At 41.9% G+C, this 21,487-nt stretch overlaps 2 protein-coding genes across 3 annotated transcripts in view; one reads left to right on the forward strand and one right to left on the reverse strand.

The window, feature by feature from the left end:
- Positions 1-6,290, reverse strand: part of LOC141272958 (transmembrane channel-like protein 8) — a 39,455-nt gene extending 33,165 nt beyond the window's left edge. The window contains exons 1-2 of one of the 2 annotated variants that reach the window (XM_073684187.1): positions 6,028-6,290; positions 5,078-5,207 (exon numbers count right to left, since the gene is read on the reverse strand). In XM_073684187.1, coding sequence (XP_073540288.1) covers positions 5,078-5,193 — 116 coding nt within the window. In that variant the 5' untranslated portion in view covers positions 5,194-5,207; positions 6,028-6,290. Of the gene's footprint in view, positions 1-825; positions 973-5,077; positions 5,208-6,027 lie in introns of those variants that run through there. The other variant, XM_073684188.1, reaches the window with a different exon arrangement.
- Positions 6,121-21,487, forward strand: part of TMC6 (transmembrane channel like 6) — a 113,137-nt gene continuing 97,770 nt past the window's right edge. The window contains exon 1 of the mRNA XM_073684183.1: positions 6,121-6,305. The gene's annotated coding sequence lies outside the window, so the exon portion shown is untranslated. The remainder of the gene's footprint in view (positions 6,306-21,487) is intronic.

Below are 21,487 nucleotides of genomic sequence, written 5' to 3' on the forward strand. Positions count from 1 at the left end.
AAATGAGGTAGCTGTGGGCTAAACAATCGTTTGCTCGATAGCCAACTAATGTGTATTAAGGCCTTTGGACTAATAATCCATACCTTAAAAAAGAACCTAACGGCAGATACACTCATGTCCGAAAGTGTTGACACCCTTGAAATTGTTCCAGAAAATGAAGTATTTCTCCCATAAAATTATTGTACAGTCATGGCCAACACTTTCAGCCATGACTGTACATGCTATTAAAACCACAGGCAGCGTGTATCAGGCACTGGCTGCATGATTTCAGCCTCAAATGTTAGATTCTGAAACACTGTGGCGTTTCAGAGAAAAACGTACTTTAAAAGCCACCATTTCCCTGCAGTTTCCCCCGCCCCCTGCAAATGACTGACAGGTCTCTCCTTATACAGTACATAGATGCAGAGAGAGACCTGTCACTCAAAGGGAGCTGGAGGGGGAAAATCCGCCAGGAACTGACTATTTCAACTAGTCACATTTCAACTAGTCACATACAGCACTTGTCTGATACATGCTGCCCGTGGTTCGGGCAGCATGTATCTGCTACCAGGTTCCCTTTAACCAGTTAATTATGCAGCCATAATATATTTGCGATTTAATTTTTTACTCTTGCGCCAAAAGTCAAAACTTCTTTATTTTTCACCTGACATAGCCGTATGAGGGCTTGTTCTTTAGTGGAACGAGTTGTAGTTTTCAACTACATTAATTGTTTTACCATAAAACTGAAAAAAATTCCAATTGCATTGATATGTTGAAAGAAAATGCAATTCAGCCATTGTGTATTGGGATCTGATTTTACTGTGTTCATTGTGCAATAAAAGTTACCTGGCAGTATGATTTTTGAGGACGTTACTATTACGGAGATGCCAAACATATCCATTTATTTCATTATTTAAGTGGTGAAAAATATCTGAAGTTTGATAGAAAAATAAATTGGTTTGTTTTTTTATTTTTTTGAGACTCTTTTTTCATCAGTTGAGCTGTATGAGGCAAGGAAGAAGTGTAGAGAACAAAAAAAATATAATGAAACATTTTGATTTATGTTGCTTTACAGCATATACTGTATAGGTTGAATAATTTAAGATTTTCATTGATAAGACTTTTACAAGCACAGTAATACCAAATATGATGATTTTTTACTTCTTCACTTTTAAAATTGGAAAAGTGCATGATTCAAATTGTTATGAATTATGAACTCTTTAAAAACTATGTCACCGTATTTTTTTGCTCCACATAAAGGACTTAAACCTGCGATTATTTGATCACATGTTCTGTATAATTCAAAACTTCAGCATTGCATTATATAGTGAAAAATAAAGTCTCCTATGTCTAGCCTGTGATTGAGCTTTACAGTAGGCCCCCAGCTGCTATGGCATCCAGCGATCGCATCCCACCTACCCCCCATTCTCGCACCACTTAAATGTCAATAATTGACAATAGCATTTATTGGGGTAAAAACAGCAATAGTAGCTAGCTCCAATTACAGATGTTGGAGAAAGGTGCTGGATCCTGAGCCTGCTCATTACACTCGCACATGTCACATGATATGATAGTATGTCATGGGGCATGAAGGCATTAAAGAGTATTCTCAAGTTGCCTCTTGAGCAACTCAGAGCTATTCAGTTTCCTTATAATCTACATACTTTCTGGTTTTTGGAAGGGAGGTCACTCTCTCAGCACAAGTTCTGCTATAACACATTCAGCTATTAGTGGTTTGTTCTGGAGTGTACACTTATAACTGTCTTTACATATGGAAATAATGGGGCATTTGAATAAGCACACAGCTTGGGACAGCAAAAGCCTGGAGCCTTGATTAGGAGAACTGCCCTGAAAGCTGCATGGCTAGTGATTTTGCAACATTTGTAACAACAGCTAGTCAGGAGCTGCGAGGGATGGTGAGGGAGGGAGGTGAGCAGATAACTGCTGCACAGAAATCAATGGGTTGGAGAGAAATGACTGGGATGTGAGGAGTTAAACCCTCTCCTGGAATGTAACTACTCAGCATACTCGGCTAGGGTCTGGGCATGCACTAGTGGCCGAGCTCCATGGAAACCAGCTGTACACTATGAAAAATAAAAGCTCTCATTGCAGGAGAATGACACCAGATAGAAAGAGCAAGTCAATTGCAAATTAGCTTATTTTCATGCTGCCTAATTAAAGCAATGTAATAACTTAAAAATAACCCTTTAATCATATGAAGTGTTAAAACAAGGGTACACAACCTTTTCACATCTGGGGGCCACATTTCTGATTATACCACCCAAGCAATGCAATAAAACTAATCTGGAACCTTACCCTTAAATAAACCAAAGTTTCAGTTATATGAAGCTTTAAAACAAGGATGCACAGCTTTTCTTGTTTAATGGACACATTTTATAGCTTGTACCACCCAAAGGCCACAATAAAACTTATAGGAGTATTCCCATCTGAGACATGTAGTATTAAGAGTATATGCTATAAATCTCTTATAGGTGAGGCTTTTTAGGCCCTGCCAAAGGAAAGGTCTAATAAGTTGTCTTTGAGTAGAACACTAAAACTAATTACATAGTCCAGCGTATTATGAAAGTGATCAAGAGATTACATTTTTAAGTTCTCTTGTGGAACTAATGAATATTGTAAAAAAAATCATGAAAAAAAACTAACTAAACAAAATAAGTATTGACTAATCTGTAACAACCTGAACTATAAAATTACTGCACTATTTTTACCTGCACAATAAACCTAATAAAAAATAATAATAATACCAGTGTTGCTGTTTTTGTTGACACTGTCTAAAAAAAAGCCACAGCCAAAAATTATGAAAAGTCATATATATCCCAAAATTGTACCAATGAAAAACACAGCTCATCCTGCAAGAAATTTCTTCATTCAGCTCTGTCAATACAAAATAAAAAAATAGGGCCTTTCAGAAGGTGACAACACAAAAATATTCTATTTTATTTTTATAAATTTGGTATTGTGATAAGTGTATAAAGTTACAAAGGCTTAGATTGCTCCGCCAGTGGCCCAGGGAATCCTCAACTAGGCCCTTGAGCAGGGAAATAACGATTGGGCCTATAGCAGAGGGGGGACCACAGGCATGGCCGGCTTAACCACCCGTCGCACACGGGCAAGTGCCGGAGCCCTGAGCAAGCAGGGGGGCCCATTCGCCGTCAGGGACACCGGCTCGCTATGGGGCCCGTGAGTCGGGCAGGGGCCCGGTGGCACCGGATCCCTCTTCATGTTTTAAACTGTTTGAAATATTCCCCTCTCCTTGTTGCCCGCTGTCTCTTCCGTGTCTTCTGGCTCTGTGACGTCTCATGGCAGAGGGCGTGATGATGTCACTACAGCGCGCCCTCTGTGCTGAGCTGTGCAGAGAGTCAGAAGATGCTGAAGAGACAGGACCTGCGGCCAGTGGGGAATGAGGAGAGGTGAGTCTTTGATTATTTTTTTTATGAATGGAGCCCATTCTGTATGGAGCATTATATGGGACACATTCTGTATGGAGCATAATATGGAGCCAATTCTGTATGGAGTATTATATGGGGCCCATTATCTATGGAGCATTATATGTGGCCGATTCTCTATGGAGAATTATATGGGGCCCATTCTCAATGAAGCATTATATGGGTCCTATTCTTTATGGAGCATTACATGGGTCCCATTCTCTATGGAGCATTATATGGGGCTCATTCTCTATGGAGCATTATATGGGGACCATTCTCTATGGAGCATTATATGGGGTCCATTATCCTGCATGCAGCATTATATGGGGTCCATTATTCTGTATGGAGCATTATATGAGGTTCAATATTCTGTATGGAGCATTATATGAGGCCATTATTCTGTATGGAGCAATATATGGGGACCATTATTGTATATGGAGCATTATATGGGGCCCATTATTCTGTATGGAGCACTATATGGGGTCCAATATTCTGTATGGAGCATTATATGGGGTCCATTATTCTGTATGGAGCAATATATGGGGTCCATTATTATGAATGAAGCACTATATGGGGTCCATTATTTTGTATGGAGCAATATATGGGGCTCATTATACTGTATGGAGGACTATGTGGTGCCCATACTACTGTATGGAGGACTATGTGGTGCCCATAATACTGTATGGAGGACTATACTTTCCTGTCTAAAATGAAAACTTTTGAATCCCCCCAGGGCACGCACTGTGCGCTGCGAGGATTCTGAGCTATTGTAGAATTTACAATAGATATCAGTCATGTAATGTAAGAAGTGAGTGAAATCTTTGGCACTGTACTATATCTATATTTCTCTGCGATATCTGTGCATCATGAATTGTGCCATGTGTTAAAGGGGCCCACTGAGACTCTTTTGACGGGGCCCACGAAAACTTGGAGCCTGCCCACTGGCATCAGTGCTATTTTCAGCAGGTGAAAAGTATTGCAGAGCAGGATGCCACTAACTCCCAGTGCCGCAATACCTATACAACCGCGTGGCCTATCAGAGACCTGCAGTTGATGTTGGTGTCCTGTTGCAGGCAGCAAAAATGACATCATGCATTGTGAAGCCCATTGCAGCTATGTAGAAGTAAGAATGACTGCAGGTTGTTGGAGCGGGTACAGGTGAGAGCGGAATAGGTTTCTTCTTTATTAAATTACTATGTGAAGAGCGATAGAATGGGGGAACATTATTTCTATACTGTGGCCAGTAAGGGGAACATTATTACTGTATGGGGACAGCAAGAATTGCAGTTTCTTGTTCAGCAAAACGCCTAAAAAAAATAAAGTAAAATGTGATCAAAAAGTTAAAGTGATAAAAATGTCAACAATGTAAGCTACAGCATATTCTGCAAAAATAAACCCTCATCCAGCTCAATCTAGGGAAAATAAAAAGTTGTGACTGACAGATTATGGCAATAGAAAAATTAGGTTTTTTGTTTGTTTGTTTTTAAAAAAGTGTAATTATTGTACAAAATTAGTAAAACCTGTGACCTGTCTGGTGCCGTACTAAATGATGACATTAGAAATTTACCTATCTAAAAAAATTGGTCATTCTTACAAAAGTCAAGTAAAATAATACCAAGTTCATATAGGATGCCTTAGTATGACTCACTAACCTTAATCTACGTTTCTCTTTCAAGGGCACAGGATTATTTCGAAGATCATTATTTTTAACCTTTGTCCCCCGAACTTTGTCCCCAATATTAAATTTTTTATGGTTCTTTTCATTCATTTTTCAGCAATCCTCTGTAAAACAAACAGTAGATTTTGATACAGTGGTCCTACAGTACTAGCTTCATTTTGCTATATCAGTATAAAACAGATTTGGGCAAAGAAAATGTTCTAGAGCTGCTAAACTTACACTACTATCAAAATCCATCCATATGTAAATATGAACATGAAGGTTGTAAATGATCTGTCAGACATTTGGTCTTCCATAAAGCACAATATTAAAATGATGAAGCTACATAGCAGCCGCAGGACGGTGATCTTGGCAGAGATATATATACAGATATATGGGATCAAGTGTAAAACAATATATAGCAGTTGGCTCTGCTAAAAGGTGTGCAACAGAAGGAGAAATCTGCACCCTAATCCTAGCATCTGGATAGAGCACAATTTAGACAACACACCATATAGAGATTGACATGCAAGCATTGAGATATAGCTCTGTTCACATATGCATTCAGAGCCTCTATAAACGGTTCTGTCTGGGTTCTTGTCATCGTTGATGGCAGATATAGTTCTGCATGCAACACTTTAGCTGTTAAAATGAATAACCCTCAGATGGAGCCCTAATATAAGTCAAAGAAGTCCATCAATTTGGGCGCATAGCTATAAACATAGCCTTACAGAAACCAGAAGAGGGAAGGGACATCCCTAAAATATACAGGTTAGACACAATATTACTGTCGGCGGTGCATCTTGTACACACATACAACTGTAATGGATGCAGCTGCCTTCTTGACTACTGCCCTTACCTTATCTATACTTTGGTATTGTTTAGTATTATTTATGTGTCATTTTCGAATGCTGCAAGTCACATACATACATAAATTGCCCTTACCTTGTTTTTTTTCTTATTCAGGACCTGACTCTCGTTTCATGTGTTGCATATGTTGTGCAGAAGATGTGACAGGAAGTTATGAGGCATAAATATGTACAGGAAACCACAAGAAGTGCAACACGTCTTTCTTACCCAGCTTTGTATATATATCTATTTGAGGCAGTGAACCCATTGGTAGCCCAGATAAGTGCAAATTAAGAGGAGGCCTCGCCAGATAACGTCGAGAACAGCGTAGACTTCCACCATGTCAGATCACTGCCACAACTGACGGCACAAAGGTAAGAGGGTGCACGCTCAATACTGGGGTAAACATTTAGTTGTTGGCCAGGATTGGATACATCGAAGACACTGGATTTTAAATGTGTAGAAATGCACATAGTATCTTCCCGACTCAAGGATTTGATGATTTGCCAGGCCATAATGCACAAAGGATAAGTCAATCTGTCATTTGTTCTCTTAACTTTGCTAAAAGCCTAACTTATATGAAATGCAATATATGTCATTAACCCCTTCACCCCGATGCCTGTTTTCACCTTCCTGACCAGGCCAATTTTTTTAATTCTGACCACTGTCACTTTATGAGGTAATAACTCTGGAAAGCTTCAATGGATCCCACTCATTCTGAGATTGTTTTTTCGTGATATATTGTACTTCATGATAATAGTGGTAAAACTTCTTTGCTATGACTTGCGTTTATTTGTGAAAAAATTGGAAATTTTGTGAAAATTTAGAAAATATAGCAATTTTCAAACTTTTAATTTTTATGACCTTCAACCAGAGAGATATGTCACACAAAATAGTTAATAAATAACATTTCCCACATGTCTACTTTACATCAGCACAATTTTTGAAACATAATTTTTTTTGTTAGGAAGGTTAGACGGTTTAAAAGTTTTTACAACAAAATTTACAAAACCATTTTTTTTAGGGACCGCATCACATTTGAAGTGACTTTGAGGGGTCACTTCAAAAAATACCCCAAAGTGACACCATTCTAAAAACTGCACCCCTCAAGGTGCTCAAAACCGCATTCAAGAAGTTTATTAACCCTTCAGGTGCTTCACAGGAATAAATGGAATGTGGAAGGAAAAAATAAATATTTTACTTTTTTCACAAAAATTTTCCTTTAGACCCAATTTTTTTTTACTTTCACAAGCGTAACTGGAGAAATAGACCCCAAAATTTACTGTGTAATTTCTCCTGATCACACCAATACTCCATATGTGGGGGAAAAACACTGTTTGGATTCACGGCAGGGATCGGAAGGGAAGGAGCGCCACTTGACTTTTTGAATGTAAAATTTGCTGGTATAATTAGTGAATGCCATGTCGCGTTTGGAGAGTCCCTGATGTACCTAAACAGTGGAAACCCCCACAAGTGACACCATTTTGGAAACTGTACCCCTCAGGGAACTTATGTAGAGTGTGGTCAGCACCTTAAGCCCCCAGGTGGTACACAGAAGTTTAGAACGTTGAGCCATGAAAATAAAAAAGAAATCACATTTTTCCCACAAAAATGATTTTTAGCCCCAAATTTAGCATTTTCACGATAGTAACAGGGGAATGTGCACCACACAATTTTTTGTTCAATTTCTCCTGAGTACGCCGATACCCAATATGTGGAGGAAAAATACTGTTTGGGCGCACAGCAGGGCTTGGAAGGGAAGGAGTGCCATTTGACTTTTTGAATGCAACATTTTTTGGAATAATTAGCGGATACCATGTCACATTTTTGGAGAGCCCCTGATGTGCCTAAACAGTGGAAATCCCCCACAAGTGACACCATTTTGGAAACTAGACCCCTCAGGGAACTTATCTAGATGTGTGGTGAGCACCTTGGTGCTTCACAGAACTTTATGTTGAGTCATGAAAATAAAAATAAAAAAATCACATTTTTTCCACAAAAATTTATTTTAGCCCCAAATTTTGCATTTTTACAAGGGTATCAGGAGAAAATGGACCCCAAAATTTGTTGTGCAATTAGTCCTGAGTACACATATACCCCATATGTGGGTGAAAACTACTGTTTGGGTGCATGGCAGGGCTCATAAAGGAAGGAGTGACGTTTTGGAATGCGGATTTTGATGGGATGGTCTGCAGTTGTCATTTCGCTTTTGGAGAGCCCCGATGTGCCTAAAAAGTGGAACCCCCCCCCCACAGGTGACCCCATTTTGGAAACTAGACCACTCAAGGAATTTATCTAGATGTGATGAGCACCTTGAACCCTCAGGTGCTTCACAGAATTTTACAACGTTCATCTGTGAAAATGAAAAAAATATACATTTTTTCCACAAAAATGTTGTCTTAGCCCCAAATCTTTTCATGTTCACAAGGATAGCAGGAGAAAATGGACCCCAAAATTTGTTGTGCAATTTCTCCTGAGTATGGAGATACCTCATATGTAGTTGAAAACTCTTTTTGAGGCACAGTGCAAAGATCAGAAGGGAAGAAGCGCCATATTGGAGTTCAGATTTTGCTGGACTGGTTTGAGGGTGCCATGTCACATTGGTAAAGCCCCTGAGGTGCCAGAACAGCCGAACCCCCCTTAAGTGACCCCATTTTACAAACTACACCTCTCAATTAATTCATCTAGGGATGTAGTGATCATATTGACACCACAGATTGTAATAATTACATTTTTACCACCAATATTTTGTTTTAGCCACAGATTTTACATTTTCACACTGGGAAATGGGTAAAAATGGCACCAAACTTTGTCTCCCAATTTCTGCTGAAGGTAGAAATTCCCTATATGTGACTGTACAGTACTGCTTAGCCACACGGCGAGACTCGGGAGGGAATGAGCGCTATTTGCCATCTGAAGCACAGATTTTCCTAGAATAGTTTATGGACTCCATATACAGAGCCCCTAAGTGCTAGAAGAGCAGAATCCCATCTCAAGTGACCCCATTTTGGAAACGACATCACTTTGGGAACTTATCTAAAGGTGTAATGACGATTTTGACTCCATGGGTGCTTTCCAGAAACAAGCAGTGGTGGATGTTGCTGAGTGAAAATTGCAAACTGCCATAGTAGTGACCAGTACGTTGTAGTGCCTTTACATTGTGCCCAGCTCGTGCTTCTGGAGGCATGCACCCAAATTAGGCAGGCTCTCATCACTACAGAAATGCCAAACAGGTGGACGCTAACTGCGTTTTAGGCACACTGGGGCTCAGAAAGGAGAGGCGCATTTGGATTTGGGAGCACAGAATTTGCTGAATTTCTTTTGGGGGTCGATGATCCATAGCGCTTTTCCAGAACCATAGTACTACCAGTAATGTGGAAGCCCCCTATATTTGCGATAACAGATGACAGACCTGAGTGGGGGCTTTTTTTGTGGATTGAATTTAAGCTTTATTTGGGAACATTTTACATAACATTTTGGATCACATTTATCCGGCGCTCTTATGCTGAGCACTTACTTTGAGGTTTCCATCTAAATCTCCGAGTGACATGACAGATAAAACCCCCGATGGATCCATTCACTATAATGAGGCAGCAGAGTTACTCTAGACTCCATCTAGCCTCTGTTTAGCGGTGTCCTTTTTTTCAGAAGTGCACAAAACTGTGGCCGACGGCACTTTTATTGCATGCTTATAAAGGTAGACACTGCCAGATCATAGGCCAGACGGCCTATGCGGTCACACACTAAAAGACACTTTCTTTTGCGCTTCGCCAAATTTTGAGACCTATAATTTTTCCATATTTCGGTCGACAGTCATGTGAGGGCTTATTTTTTTCAGGACAAGATGTTGTTTTCAGCGGTACCATTTTTATTAACATTAGTCGTTTTGATCACGTTTTATTGCACTTTGTTTGGCGGTATGATGATAAAGCATAGGTTTTTGCCCGTTTTTTATTTTTTTTACAATGTTAACTGAAGGGGTTAACTAGTCAAACAGTTTTATAGTTCAGATCGTTCTGGACGCGGCGATACCAAATATATATATTTTTTTTTACATAAATAAATGTATTTATCGGTTCAATATTTTTTCTTTTTGGTTCTTTATTTTTGGATTTTTTTTATATTTTTAGTAACTGCAGAGCATCAGATCAGCATTTGACATGCACAGAGGAGGCGTTTCAGCTCAAGCATCGCGTTGTGCTGATGGGAGCACAGAGGGAGCTCACTCCCTTGCAGCAGCTCTCAGCTTGAGCCCGCGCTATCACGGAGCCGTATATACACTGCGCTTTGCGAGAACGCAAAGATCTCTGGTATCTAGATATGTAGCAAAATCAACTTCTCATCTGGACAGTATAGTCACATATTTTACTGTAAAGCAACAGTAAATTTACAAATGTAATGGAAGGTCTGTTTAAAGGGAATCGAACAGCTGCTCTAGCCCCCCTAAACTGCCACCATTAGTCATGGCCAAAAGTGTTGGCACCCTTAAAATTGTTCCTGAAAATGAAGTATTTTCTCCCCGAAAATGATTGCACTTACGCTTGTTTTGTTATACACATGTTTATTTCCTTTGTGTGTATTGGAACAACAAAAAAACAGAGAAAAAATGTCAAATTGAATATAATTTCACACAAAACCCCAAAAATGGGCTGGACAAAATTGTTTGAACCATTCCAAAATTGTGGGTAAACAGCTTTGTTTCAAGCATGTGATTCTGATTCAAACTCACTTGTGTCAAGTAACAGGTGTGGGCAATATGAAAATCATACCTGATACCAGATAAAAAAGGGAGAAGTTGACTCAATCTTTGCTTTGTGTGTCTGTGTGTGCCACACTAAGCATAGAGAACAGAAAGAGGAGAAAAGAACTGACTGAGGACTTGAGAACCAAAGTTGTTGAACAATATTAAGGTTACAAGTCCATCTCCAGAAATCTTGATGTTCCTTTGTTCACAGTGCAACATAATCAAGAAGTTCATAATCAGGAAGACAGCAGAGATAAATTGATGAAAGGTTGCAACAACGCACAATTGTCCGGATCTTGGATATGCAGCCCCAATCAAGTTCCAAAGAAATTCAAGCTGCGCTGCAGGCTCAGGCTGCTTCAGTGTCAGCACAAACTATCTGTTGACATTTGAATTAAATGAAACGCTATGGCAGGAGACCCAGGAGGACACCACTGCTTACACAGAGACATAAAAAAGCTAGCCTGCAGCTTGCCAGAATGTACGAGAGAAAGCCAAAATTCTTCTGGAAAAGTGTCTTGTGGACAGATGAGACCAAGATAGAGCTTTTTGGTAAAGCACATCATTCTACTGTTTACCGAAAAGAGAATGAGGCCTACAAAGAAAAGAACACAGTACCTACAGTCAAATATGGTGGATGTTCAAAAATGTTTTGGGTTTTTTTTTCTGCCTCTGGCACTGGGTGTCTTGACTGTGTGCAAGGCATAATGAAATCTGAAGGAATAAACTGGGTGTACTATCAATCAATGTAGCAATTAGAGGGTCAGCAAGGTAGATTGTAATATTGAAATATAACCTTAAATTTTTAATTAATATTTAATAAAAAGTCCACAGGCTAAGGACACATAACACATAAAGACATACATTAAACTTCAACAATGACCATCACTAGTCGGGATGAGGTTAAATAAATAAAAACTATCTTAGCTCATAATGAGAAACCCATCCTGGTGCTGTGCAAGAACAGTATATATAAATATATCGAGGAATGATCTCGCCGTGTATTCTGGTGGTGCCTTAGATAGATAAGTCTTCAGATTCGAAGAGAAGGGGCGCCAGTTTAATTCCGGAGCACAATTTTGGCTGGAAAAGATTGCAGATGCCATGTCACATTTGAAAAGCCCCTGACATGCCAAAACAGCAGAAACCCCTACAAGTGACCCTATTCTTCATATGTGGTCAAAAACTACTTTTGAGGCACAGTGCAAAGCTCAGAAGGGAAGGAGCGCCATATTGGAGTTCAAATTTTGCTGGAATGGTTTGAGGGTGCCATGTCACATTGGCAGAGCCCCTGAGGTTCCACAACAGCAGAAACCTTCCAGAAGTGACCCCATTTTACAAACTACAGTGAATTCATCTAAGGGTACAGTAGGCATGTTGACACCACCTGTGCCTCACATCATTTTATAATTTTACAATCATCAAAATATGAAACTCCAGATTACCATCAACCATTATTGGGAGCGGTGGAAGGGGTGAGGACTCAAGAGGTTCAACATATTTCTTGAACAGAGACCTGTGAAAGATATTGTGGATCCTAAGGGCCTGAGGTAGCGCAAGACGAAAAGCTGCTGGGTTTATGACGGTGGTTATTTTATATGGACCAATAAATCTAGGTCCCAGCTTCCAAGAAGGAAATTTCAACTTGATATTCCTGGTACACAACTACACAAAGTCATTCACATTCAGGTCCGGACCTGGCAAGCGTCTCCTGTCAGCCATACGTTTGTACCTGTCTCCCATAATCTTCAAATTACCCAGAACCCCCTGCCACACCGAGGAAAGTGATGAAGCAAAACGTTCCTCCTAAGGAACTCCCAAAGCCCCTCCCCCACTAAAAGTACCAAACTGTGGATGGTAGCCGTATGCACCAAAGAACAGTGACCTGCCTGTAGATTCTTGACGATAATTATTAATAGTAAATTCTGCGAGCAGTAAGTAGGATGCCCAATCTTCCTGATTTTCGGAGACAAAACACCTGAAGTAAGTCTCCAAATTCTGATTAACGCGCTCAGTCTGTCCATTCGACTGAGGATGAAAGGCTGAAAAAAAGGACATCTGCACCCCCAGTCGAGGACAGAACGCTTTCCAGAACTTGGAAACAAACTGGGTACCCGGATCTGACACCACATCGGAGGGAACCCCGTGAAGCTTTACAATCTCATTTATAAACACCTGAGCAAGAGTCTTGGCATTCGGAAGTGCCGGTAATGCGACAAAGTGAACCATTTTACTGGATTTATCTACAACCACCAAAACCACAGTTTTGCCTGCAGATACCGGTAGGTCAGTAATAAAATCCATGGACAAGTGTGTCCATGGCCTGCTAGGAATAGGTAACAGAAGAAGAGTACCAGACAGACAATGTCATACCTTAGAACGCACGGAAATACTACAAGTAGATACGTGTTCAACCACATCCTTATGCAACCCCGGCCACCAAAAATGACGAGAAAAGAGGTCCACAGTTGTCTTACCACCTGGATGACCAGCAAGCACAGAGTTGTAATGTTCCTTAATTACTTTGCGGCGCAGATTAGATGGTACAAAAAACCTTCCTGAAGGGCAGGAGCCTCCAACACCTCACGCTCCAGTTCAGGGTACAATGCTGAAATGACTACCCCCTTCTGTAAAATCGGAGCAGGGTTCTCATAGTCACCACCACCAGTGAAGCTCCGGGACAAAGTATCAGCCTTGACATTTTTGACCCCTGGACGGAAAGTGACAACAAAATTTAACCTAGTAAAAAACAGGGACCATCTAACTTGCCTAGGATTGAGATGTTTAGCAGATTGAAGATATGACAGGTTCTTATGGTCAGTGATAACAGTAATAGGATGGACAGCCCCCTCCAACCAATGTCGCCATTCTTCAACGCCAATTTAAAAACAAAAACTCCCTATTACCCACATCATAGTTTTTCTTAGACGAAGATAATTTCTTAGAAAAGAAAGCACATGGACGCTATTTACCAGAGGACGGACCCTGAGACAACACATCCGAAAACCCGAAGATGATAACAGGTACCCAAAAAACTGCACCTCCTGGACAGCAAAAACACACTTTTCTAGTTTGGCATATAGTTTGTTATCCCTTAATATCTGAAGCACTTGTCTGACATGCCCCTGATGTGTCTCAAAATCAGGTGAGTAAACCAAAATACCATCCAGATAGACCACCACAAACCTGCCCATCAAATGATGGAAAATATCATTAATGAAATGCTGGAACACTGCAGGTGCATTGGTCAGACCGAAAGGCATAATCAGACTCTTGAAATGCCCTTCAGGGGCATTGAACGCTGTTTTCCATTCATCCCCTTCTCTGATTCTAACCAGATTGTAGGCTCCCCTTAAATCCAACTTGTAGAAAACCTTAGCTCCCACAACCTGGCTGAACAAATCAGGAATCAGAGAAGAGGATATACATCCCGGAAGGTAATTTGATCTAATTCCCGGAAATCTAAACAGAGACGTAAACCGCCATGTTTTTTCTTCACGAAGAAGAACCCTGCTGCCATGGGCGAAGATGAGGGTCTGATATGTCCCTTCTCCAGACTTTCTGCAATGAAATCCTTCATGGCTTGTCTCTCAGGGCCAGAAAGATTATACAGTCTGGACTTTGGTAGTTTAGCTCTGGGGGTCAGGTTAATAGGACAGTCATACGCACGATGATGAGGCAAATCCTGACACCCCCTCTCAGAAAATGTCCTCAAAACCAGACAAAAATGCAGGTAAGGTCTCTGTAGAGACTGTAAAAAGGGAAATATTTAAACAGTTGTCATGGCAGTAATCTCCCCACTCAATGATCTCCCTGGCTTGCCAATCCACCAACGGATTATGTTTCATCAACCAGGGTAGACCCAAAACAATTGGGGTGGGAAGACTGTCCAGGACATAGCAAGGAATTATCTCACAATGGACCGACCCCACCCTCAGTTTTACACCATGTATAATCTGAGTCAGAGCTCTCTGTGCAAGTGGCGCTGAGTCGATGGCGAAGATGGGAATGGGCTTAGCTAAAGTACAGCAAGCAAGACCATGAGTTCTCACAAACTCAGCATCAACCATGCTGACTCCAGCTCCACTGTCAAACACAGAAATGTTCTCGGTTTTGCTCTCTGGCACCACCTCTGCTGTCAGGACAAATCGGGAACTGCAGGTTGACGATAAATGCACCCCTTGCTTATCCTACTCCAGACTACCAAGGGTTAATCGAGTTTCCTTTTGCTTATCGAAGGACAGGCCCCAATAAAATGTCCCTTTTTTCCACAAAAAAACACACGCCCTTCTTTTTGCGGATCTCTGGGGAAATGTATGATGCAGAGGCACCCCTAACTGCATGGGTTCCTCCACCTTCCCCCCGTACTGGTTCCCTGCCAGACCCCCACGGCAAAGGAGCACCACCCCGAAAAGAAGGCTCTGGAGAAGGTGATCTCACCCACCTATCCCGAAGGCGTCTATCAACACGTATAGCCAACGACATGGCAGCCTCCAAGGACTCCGGGGTTTAATACACTGCCAAAGCATCTTTCAACTTTTCAGTAAGGCCCTGACAAAATTGGCTTTTAAGAGCTGGGTCATTCCATTTTGTATCAGTTGCCCATCTTCAAAATTCGGGGCTGTACATCTCCACTAACTGATACCCCTGATGAAGGCCTGGATTCAGCCAAGGAGATTCGGTCAGGGTCATCATAAATGAGGGCTAGAGCCCCGAAAAACCCCTCCACAGACTGGAGACAAACCGAACCCTGCGGCAAAGAGAAAGTCCAGGATTGAGGATCTCCTTGCAGCAGTGAAATCACAATTCCCGGTCGTTGCTCCTCACCTCTGGAGGAGTAAGGATGAAGTTTAAAATACAGTTTGCAAGCTTCCTTGAACACAAAAAACTTGTCCCTACCTCCTGAAAACCTGTCCGGGAGGGCAACCTTGGGTTCAAGCTGGACCAGCCTACCTACAGAGACCCCAACATTAGGGACATGCAGTTGCCGCTGCTGAGCCTCATAGCGGAGGTCAGTCACCTCCAGAGACAGCCTGTGCAGCTGCTCTGACAGCTCAGCAATGGAATCCATGAACCAAAAAAAAAGCAAAAAAACAACCACAACCGAAAATAAACAAGTGTCAGTTTTTGGTTTTTTTTATATCTGCATGGCCGGTGATAATGTCACGCACAGTGTGAGAAAGACTAAGTGCAACATGAAGGGATGAGGGGAAGGAAGCCCAGACACTAGGGAAAGGGGGAGAGGAGACCCCTAGACAGATCCAATGACACCCTTCCTACCCTACCGTCCCTATACTGGTTCCACACCAATCGCCGAGCAGGAAACCTAAGCCCTGTATATCCCTAGAGCTAGGCCCTAGATAGGGAGGGGGTGCACACTTGTCAGTCCCCACTATAAACTAAAGACAACAAGGGAGAAAAACAAAGGGGGAAACTTAGCTTGAGCAGACACCAGAGAGATAACATCAAACGTCCTGCAAGGGCACCAGAGAGAAAGCTAGCCGACTGCTGTAGCTCCAAGCATTCGCAAGGGGAAATGTGAATATCACCGACGACTCCCTGCTGCAGACTGAGAGTTTATAAACACCCAGACCAGGTGTGTCAATCAGAGCAGGAGGGGAGTTGCCGCTGGGTCCAAAATGACTATCTCCATACAATGACACTATGAGTGTGTCACAGAATTTTATACCATTGGGCACTGAAGAAAAAATAATTACATTTTTGCCGCAAAAATTTTGTTTTAGCCCCATATTTTACATTTTCACACGGAGAAATGGGAAAAAATGGAACCAAATGTACAGTACTGCTTAGCCATACAGCAAGATTTGGGAGGGAAGGAGCACTATTTGACTCTTGGAAAACATATCGTAGAATAGTTTGCAGACTCCATATTCAGAGCCCCTAAGTGCCAGAAGAGCAGAATTCCCGCTCAAGTGACCCCATTTTGGAAATGACACCCCTCTGGGAATTTATCTACAGGTGTAGTGAAAGTTTTGACTCCATGAGTGTTTTCCAGAAACAAGCAGCAGTGGATGTTGCTGAGTGAAAATTGCAAATCTGCCATTGTAGTGCCCGTACATTGTAGTGTCCAATACATTGTATTGCCCAATACATTGTGCCCAGCTCGTGCTTCTGGAGACATGCACCTGTAAATTAAGCGGACTTGCTACAGAAATGGCAAACAAGTGGACACTAAATGTGGTTTAGGCACACTATGGGGCTCAAAAGGGAGGGAGGCATTTGGATTTGGGAGTAAAGAATTCACTGCATTTCTTTTGGGGAACGAGGAGCCATAGTGCTTTTCCAGGGCCTTTGTGCTACCAGTAACGTGGAAGCCACTTATATTTCTAGTGACCGATGATGGATCTGTGTGGGGACTTGCTTTTTTGTAGATTGAGTTGAAGCTTTTATTGGGAACATTTTACATAACATTTTGGATCACATTTATCCTGCGCTCTACACTGAGCACTTAAATCGGGGTTTCCATCTAAATCTCCAATTCCTTGTCTTATCTTTAGGAGGCATCACCACTTCCACCTCATGAACAAATGTCCTGCTGTAATATGTCTTTGTGCTCTTGTCTTATTAATAATTTGTAAACCTACCTGAGTAAGGAGCCTTTGTGCTCTGAAAGCTTGCAAATATATTTTTTCTGGTAAGCCAATAAAGGTATAACTCCGAAAACACTTTTGTCATTTTTGGGCATAAAAGTATTTACATCGATTTTTCTGGCTAACACAGCAAACTTTTTATTGTACATCATCTAAATCTCCAAATGACGTGATTTAGATAAAACCCCCTAAGGATACATTCACTATAATGAGGCAGCAGAGTTACTCTGGACTCAATCTTGCCTCTCTGTTCAGCTATGTCCTTCTTTTCAGAGGTGCAAAAAACTGTGACTGACCACGCTTTTATTCAGGCTTAAAAAGACAGACACTGCCAGATCGTAGGCCAGACAGAGTCCACAGTGTCTCCATCTGCCTCATTAGAGGGAATCTTCTGCCTGGGGTTCCCTCAGAATTATGGATTTCTTAGATTTACACGGAAACCCCGCTGTAAGTGCTCAGTGTAAAGCACAGGATAAATGTGAACCGATCCTTACTGCGATCTTTGGGAAGCAGAATGAACAAATCAATAGCAAATCAAGAATTGGTTTTATTTATTTTTTATGCCATTCCTTGGACATTATAAATGATTCGACGACTTTATTCTTCGGGTCAGTGTGATTACAGTGATACCAGATTTCTATTGCTTTTTATGTTTGGCTACTATCACACACTAAAAAACGCAAAAAAAGTTTTAGCATCGCCATATTTTGTGAGCTATAATTTTTATATATTTCTGCCGACAGAGTCATGTGAGGGCTGTTTTTTTGCAGGACGAGTTAACATTTTATTGGTACTATTTTTGGGCACATAACATTTTTTGATCACTTTCTATTCCGATTTTTGGGAGGTAGAATTAACAAAAAACCCAGCAATTGTTTTCTGTTTTTTTATTTTCATGCCGTTGACCGTGTGGTAAAAGTGATACAACACCTTTATTCTTCGGATCAGTACATTTACAGCGGTACCACATAATTTTTATGCTTTGCAGCTTTTACACAATGAAAACTATTTTATAGAAACAATATTTGTTTTTGCATCGCTATATTCTGAGAGATATAGCTTTTTTATTTCTCCGTTGGTAGCTTGTTTTTTTGCAAGACAAGATGACGTTTTCAGCTATACTATTTTTATTTCCATTCAACATTTTGATCATATTTTATTCCAGTTTTTGTTCGGCAGTAAGATGAAAAAGCATAGCTTTTTGCTACTTTTTTATTTATTTTTTAACGGTGTTCATTGGGGTTAAATAGCATGACAGTTTTATAGGTCAGGTTGTTCTGGATGCAGCGATACCAGATATGCATACTGTTTTTACATAAATATACCTATTTATTGATATAATATGTAGTGATGAGCGAGCACTAAATTGCTCGGGTACTCGTTGCTCGGGTCGAGCAAATTGGAATACTCGTGTGCTCGACCCGAGCAACGAGCCCAATGTAAGTCTATGGGAAACTCGAGCATTTTTCAGGTGGCTCCCCCCGGCGGTCTGGAGAGGGCCTAAAATTGCCCAAATTGATGGGAACAGTGCTCAAGTGACATGGGAACAGCATGGGGAAGACCCCTGGAAGCATTGCTGACTCCCAGGTCACTGCTGTCAACAACGTTGTCAGAGTATTACGCCACTTTTACGGACTCACAATAAAACATAAAAAAACGAAACCAAATTGGATTTTCCTGGGAAATATATTAAGGAACATCCTTTCCAGGGTAATGACTTGTAATAAATAACCAAAACAAAAAATACTCCTCCACACCTTGGGCTATGTTCACACGTAGCGTTTTTGATGCGTTTTTTCACTTTTGCATTGCTTTCAACTGTGACAAATCCATTCACTGGGAAATGTCATTTTAACATTTTACAACCTTATCTGGCCATGTGGTGTGTGACACATCATCAGACACATGCATACAGTGCTGAAAAGACATAGCAACAGCATGGGGAAGACCTCTGGAAGCATTTCTGTCTCCCAGGTCAAAGCCTAAAAGTGTGCCCATCATAAGTGATCCTTGGCGCATGCGAAGATGCCTCCCGCCATGCACCTGTCGTTGCAGACCTGCAACAATCACCGTCCACGTCCTTGTCCCAGTGCAGCGTTCAGTTGTCCCTACCCCATTCCTTGGAATGCAAGCGCAAGTATGCAGCTAGCCACCCACCCACAGGCTGCAATACTATACTGCCAAATTTTTGACAGCTGCTTGCACTTGAAATGTGGCCTTTTAGGCTCGTGGAGGTGGAAGCTTTTCATAACCTCATGCCAGTGGCAGCCGGGTGTCCATACTCGGTCCCCAGCCGCCACTGTTTCTCTTGGTGTCGTCTCCGCCTTCCACAAGCACGAGTCCCACAACATTAGCCATGCCCTCCCCAGTGCACTTACTGGGAAGGACCGCCTAACCACAAACACGTGGACAGGTGAATGTGGCCAGGGACGGTACAGAGCCAGTCCACATCTTTTTTTGCTGAGTTGTATTTCACCACAGCCATATTCTTTAGCTTGGTGAAAGGACTTGGGAAACCATATCTACCCAGCTGTCATTTCTCCCAGGAAGTCCTCTAAAGCTGCTTTCACTTGAAATATGGCCTTTTAGGCTCGTGGAAGCGGAAGCTTTTCACAACCTCATGCTGGCGGCGGCCGGGTGTCCTTACTCGGTCCCCAGCCGCCACTGTTTCTCCCGGTGTCATCTCGGCCTTCCACAAGAACGGGTCCCGCAACATTACCCATGCCTTCCCCAGTGCACTTACTGGGAAGGACCGCCTAACCACAAACACGTGGACAGGTGAATGTGGCCAGGGACGGTACGGAGCCAATCCACAGCCTTTTTTGCTGAGTTGTATTTCACCACAGCCATACTCTTTAGCTTGATGAAAGGACTTGGGAAACCATATCTACCCAGCTGTCATTTCTCCCAGGAAGTCCTCTAAAGCTGCTTTCACTTGAAAAGTTGCCTTTTAGGCTCCTGGAGGCAGAAGCTTTTCACAACCTCATGCCGGCGGCGGCTGGGTATCCATACTCGGTCCCCAGCCGCCATGATTTTTCCCGGTATCGTCTCCGCCTTCCACAAGCACGGGTCCCACAACATTACCCGTGCCTCCCCAGTGCACTTACTGGGAAAGACCACATACCCACAAACACATGGACAGGTGAATGTGGCCAGGGACGGTATGGAGCCAGTCCACAGCTTTTTTTGATGAGAGTTGTATTTAGCTCGGTGAAAGGACTGGCATAGAGGAAAACCGTATCTACTCTGGGTGTCATTTCTCCATCACCAGGTTCCGCCCATTGTCACACACGATCATGCCTGGCTGTATGTTCAGCGGTGAGAGCCACAGATCAGGCTGCTGTGTTACAGCTTTCAACAACTCTGCAGCGCTGGGCGGTTTGTCATTTAAGCATTAAGCATGTTATTTTCAGCATAGCCTGTTGCCGCTTGGCCAAGGCAGTGCTGCAGTGCTGTCAGCTTTTGACTGATGTGGTCATTTCGGAGATGGAGGAGGAGGTGCAGGAGCTGAACAATGTGATTACATTGAGGTTAAATTGGTGACGCTGTTTTTTATACTAAAGAAAGGTCCTATTGTTTTGTTTTTTTAACGTTATTTTTTAAGACAAATGCATTCACCGATTAAAGTCATTTTAACATTTTACAACCTTATCTGGCAATGTGGTGTGTGACACATCATCAGACACATCCTGTTTTATTTATAATGGAGGGACTCTGAATGTCAAAAAGCCTATTTTTATAGGGCCATCAGATGGCCCTTGCAATTCTTTAAAGGCCAGCAGTCGGCCCTCGCTATTGTCAGAGAGCCATCAGCCGGCTATGCTTTGTTGTTCCCATTATTAACAAGTGGGTCTCCTATACTGTTATTGCGCATCCAGTGACTGCAAGGGCTGCCAAAAATTTGGACGCAACCCAATACCCCTTTGAAGAGACATAGAGGAGGGTCTCAGTAAAAAAAATTTTCCCATTATAAAGGAGCGGGTCTCCTATAGTGATAATGCCCATGCTGTGTCTGCAAGGGCTGCCAAAATTTGGGAAAAACACCACTAAGAATTTAAAGACATATAGAGCGGGGCCACAGTAATGACAAATTCTCATTAGAAAGGAGAGAGTCTGCTATACAGTTATAGGGTATGCAGTGAGTCCAACGGCTGACCAATTTTAGGAAATCCCCACTAAGAATTTAAAGACACATAGAGCA

Source organism: Phyllobates terribilis, unplaced genomic scaffold (genome assembly GCF_046119375.1).
Source record: "Phyllobates terribilis strain yellow unplaced genomic scaffold, ASM4611937v1 Scaffold_5__5_contigs__length_657084704, whole genome shotgun sequence".
NCBI lineage: Eukaryota > Metazoa > Chordata > Amphibia > Anura > Dendrobatidae > Phyllobates > Phyllobates terribilis.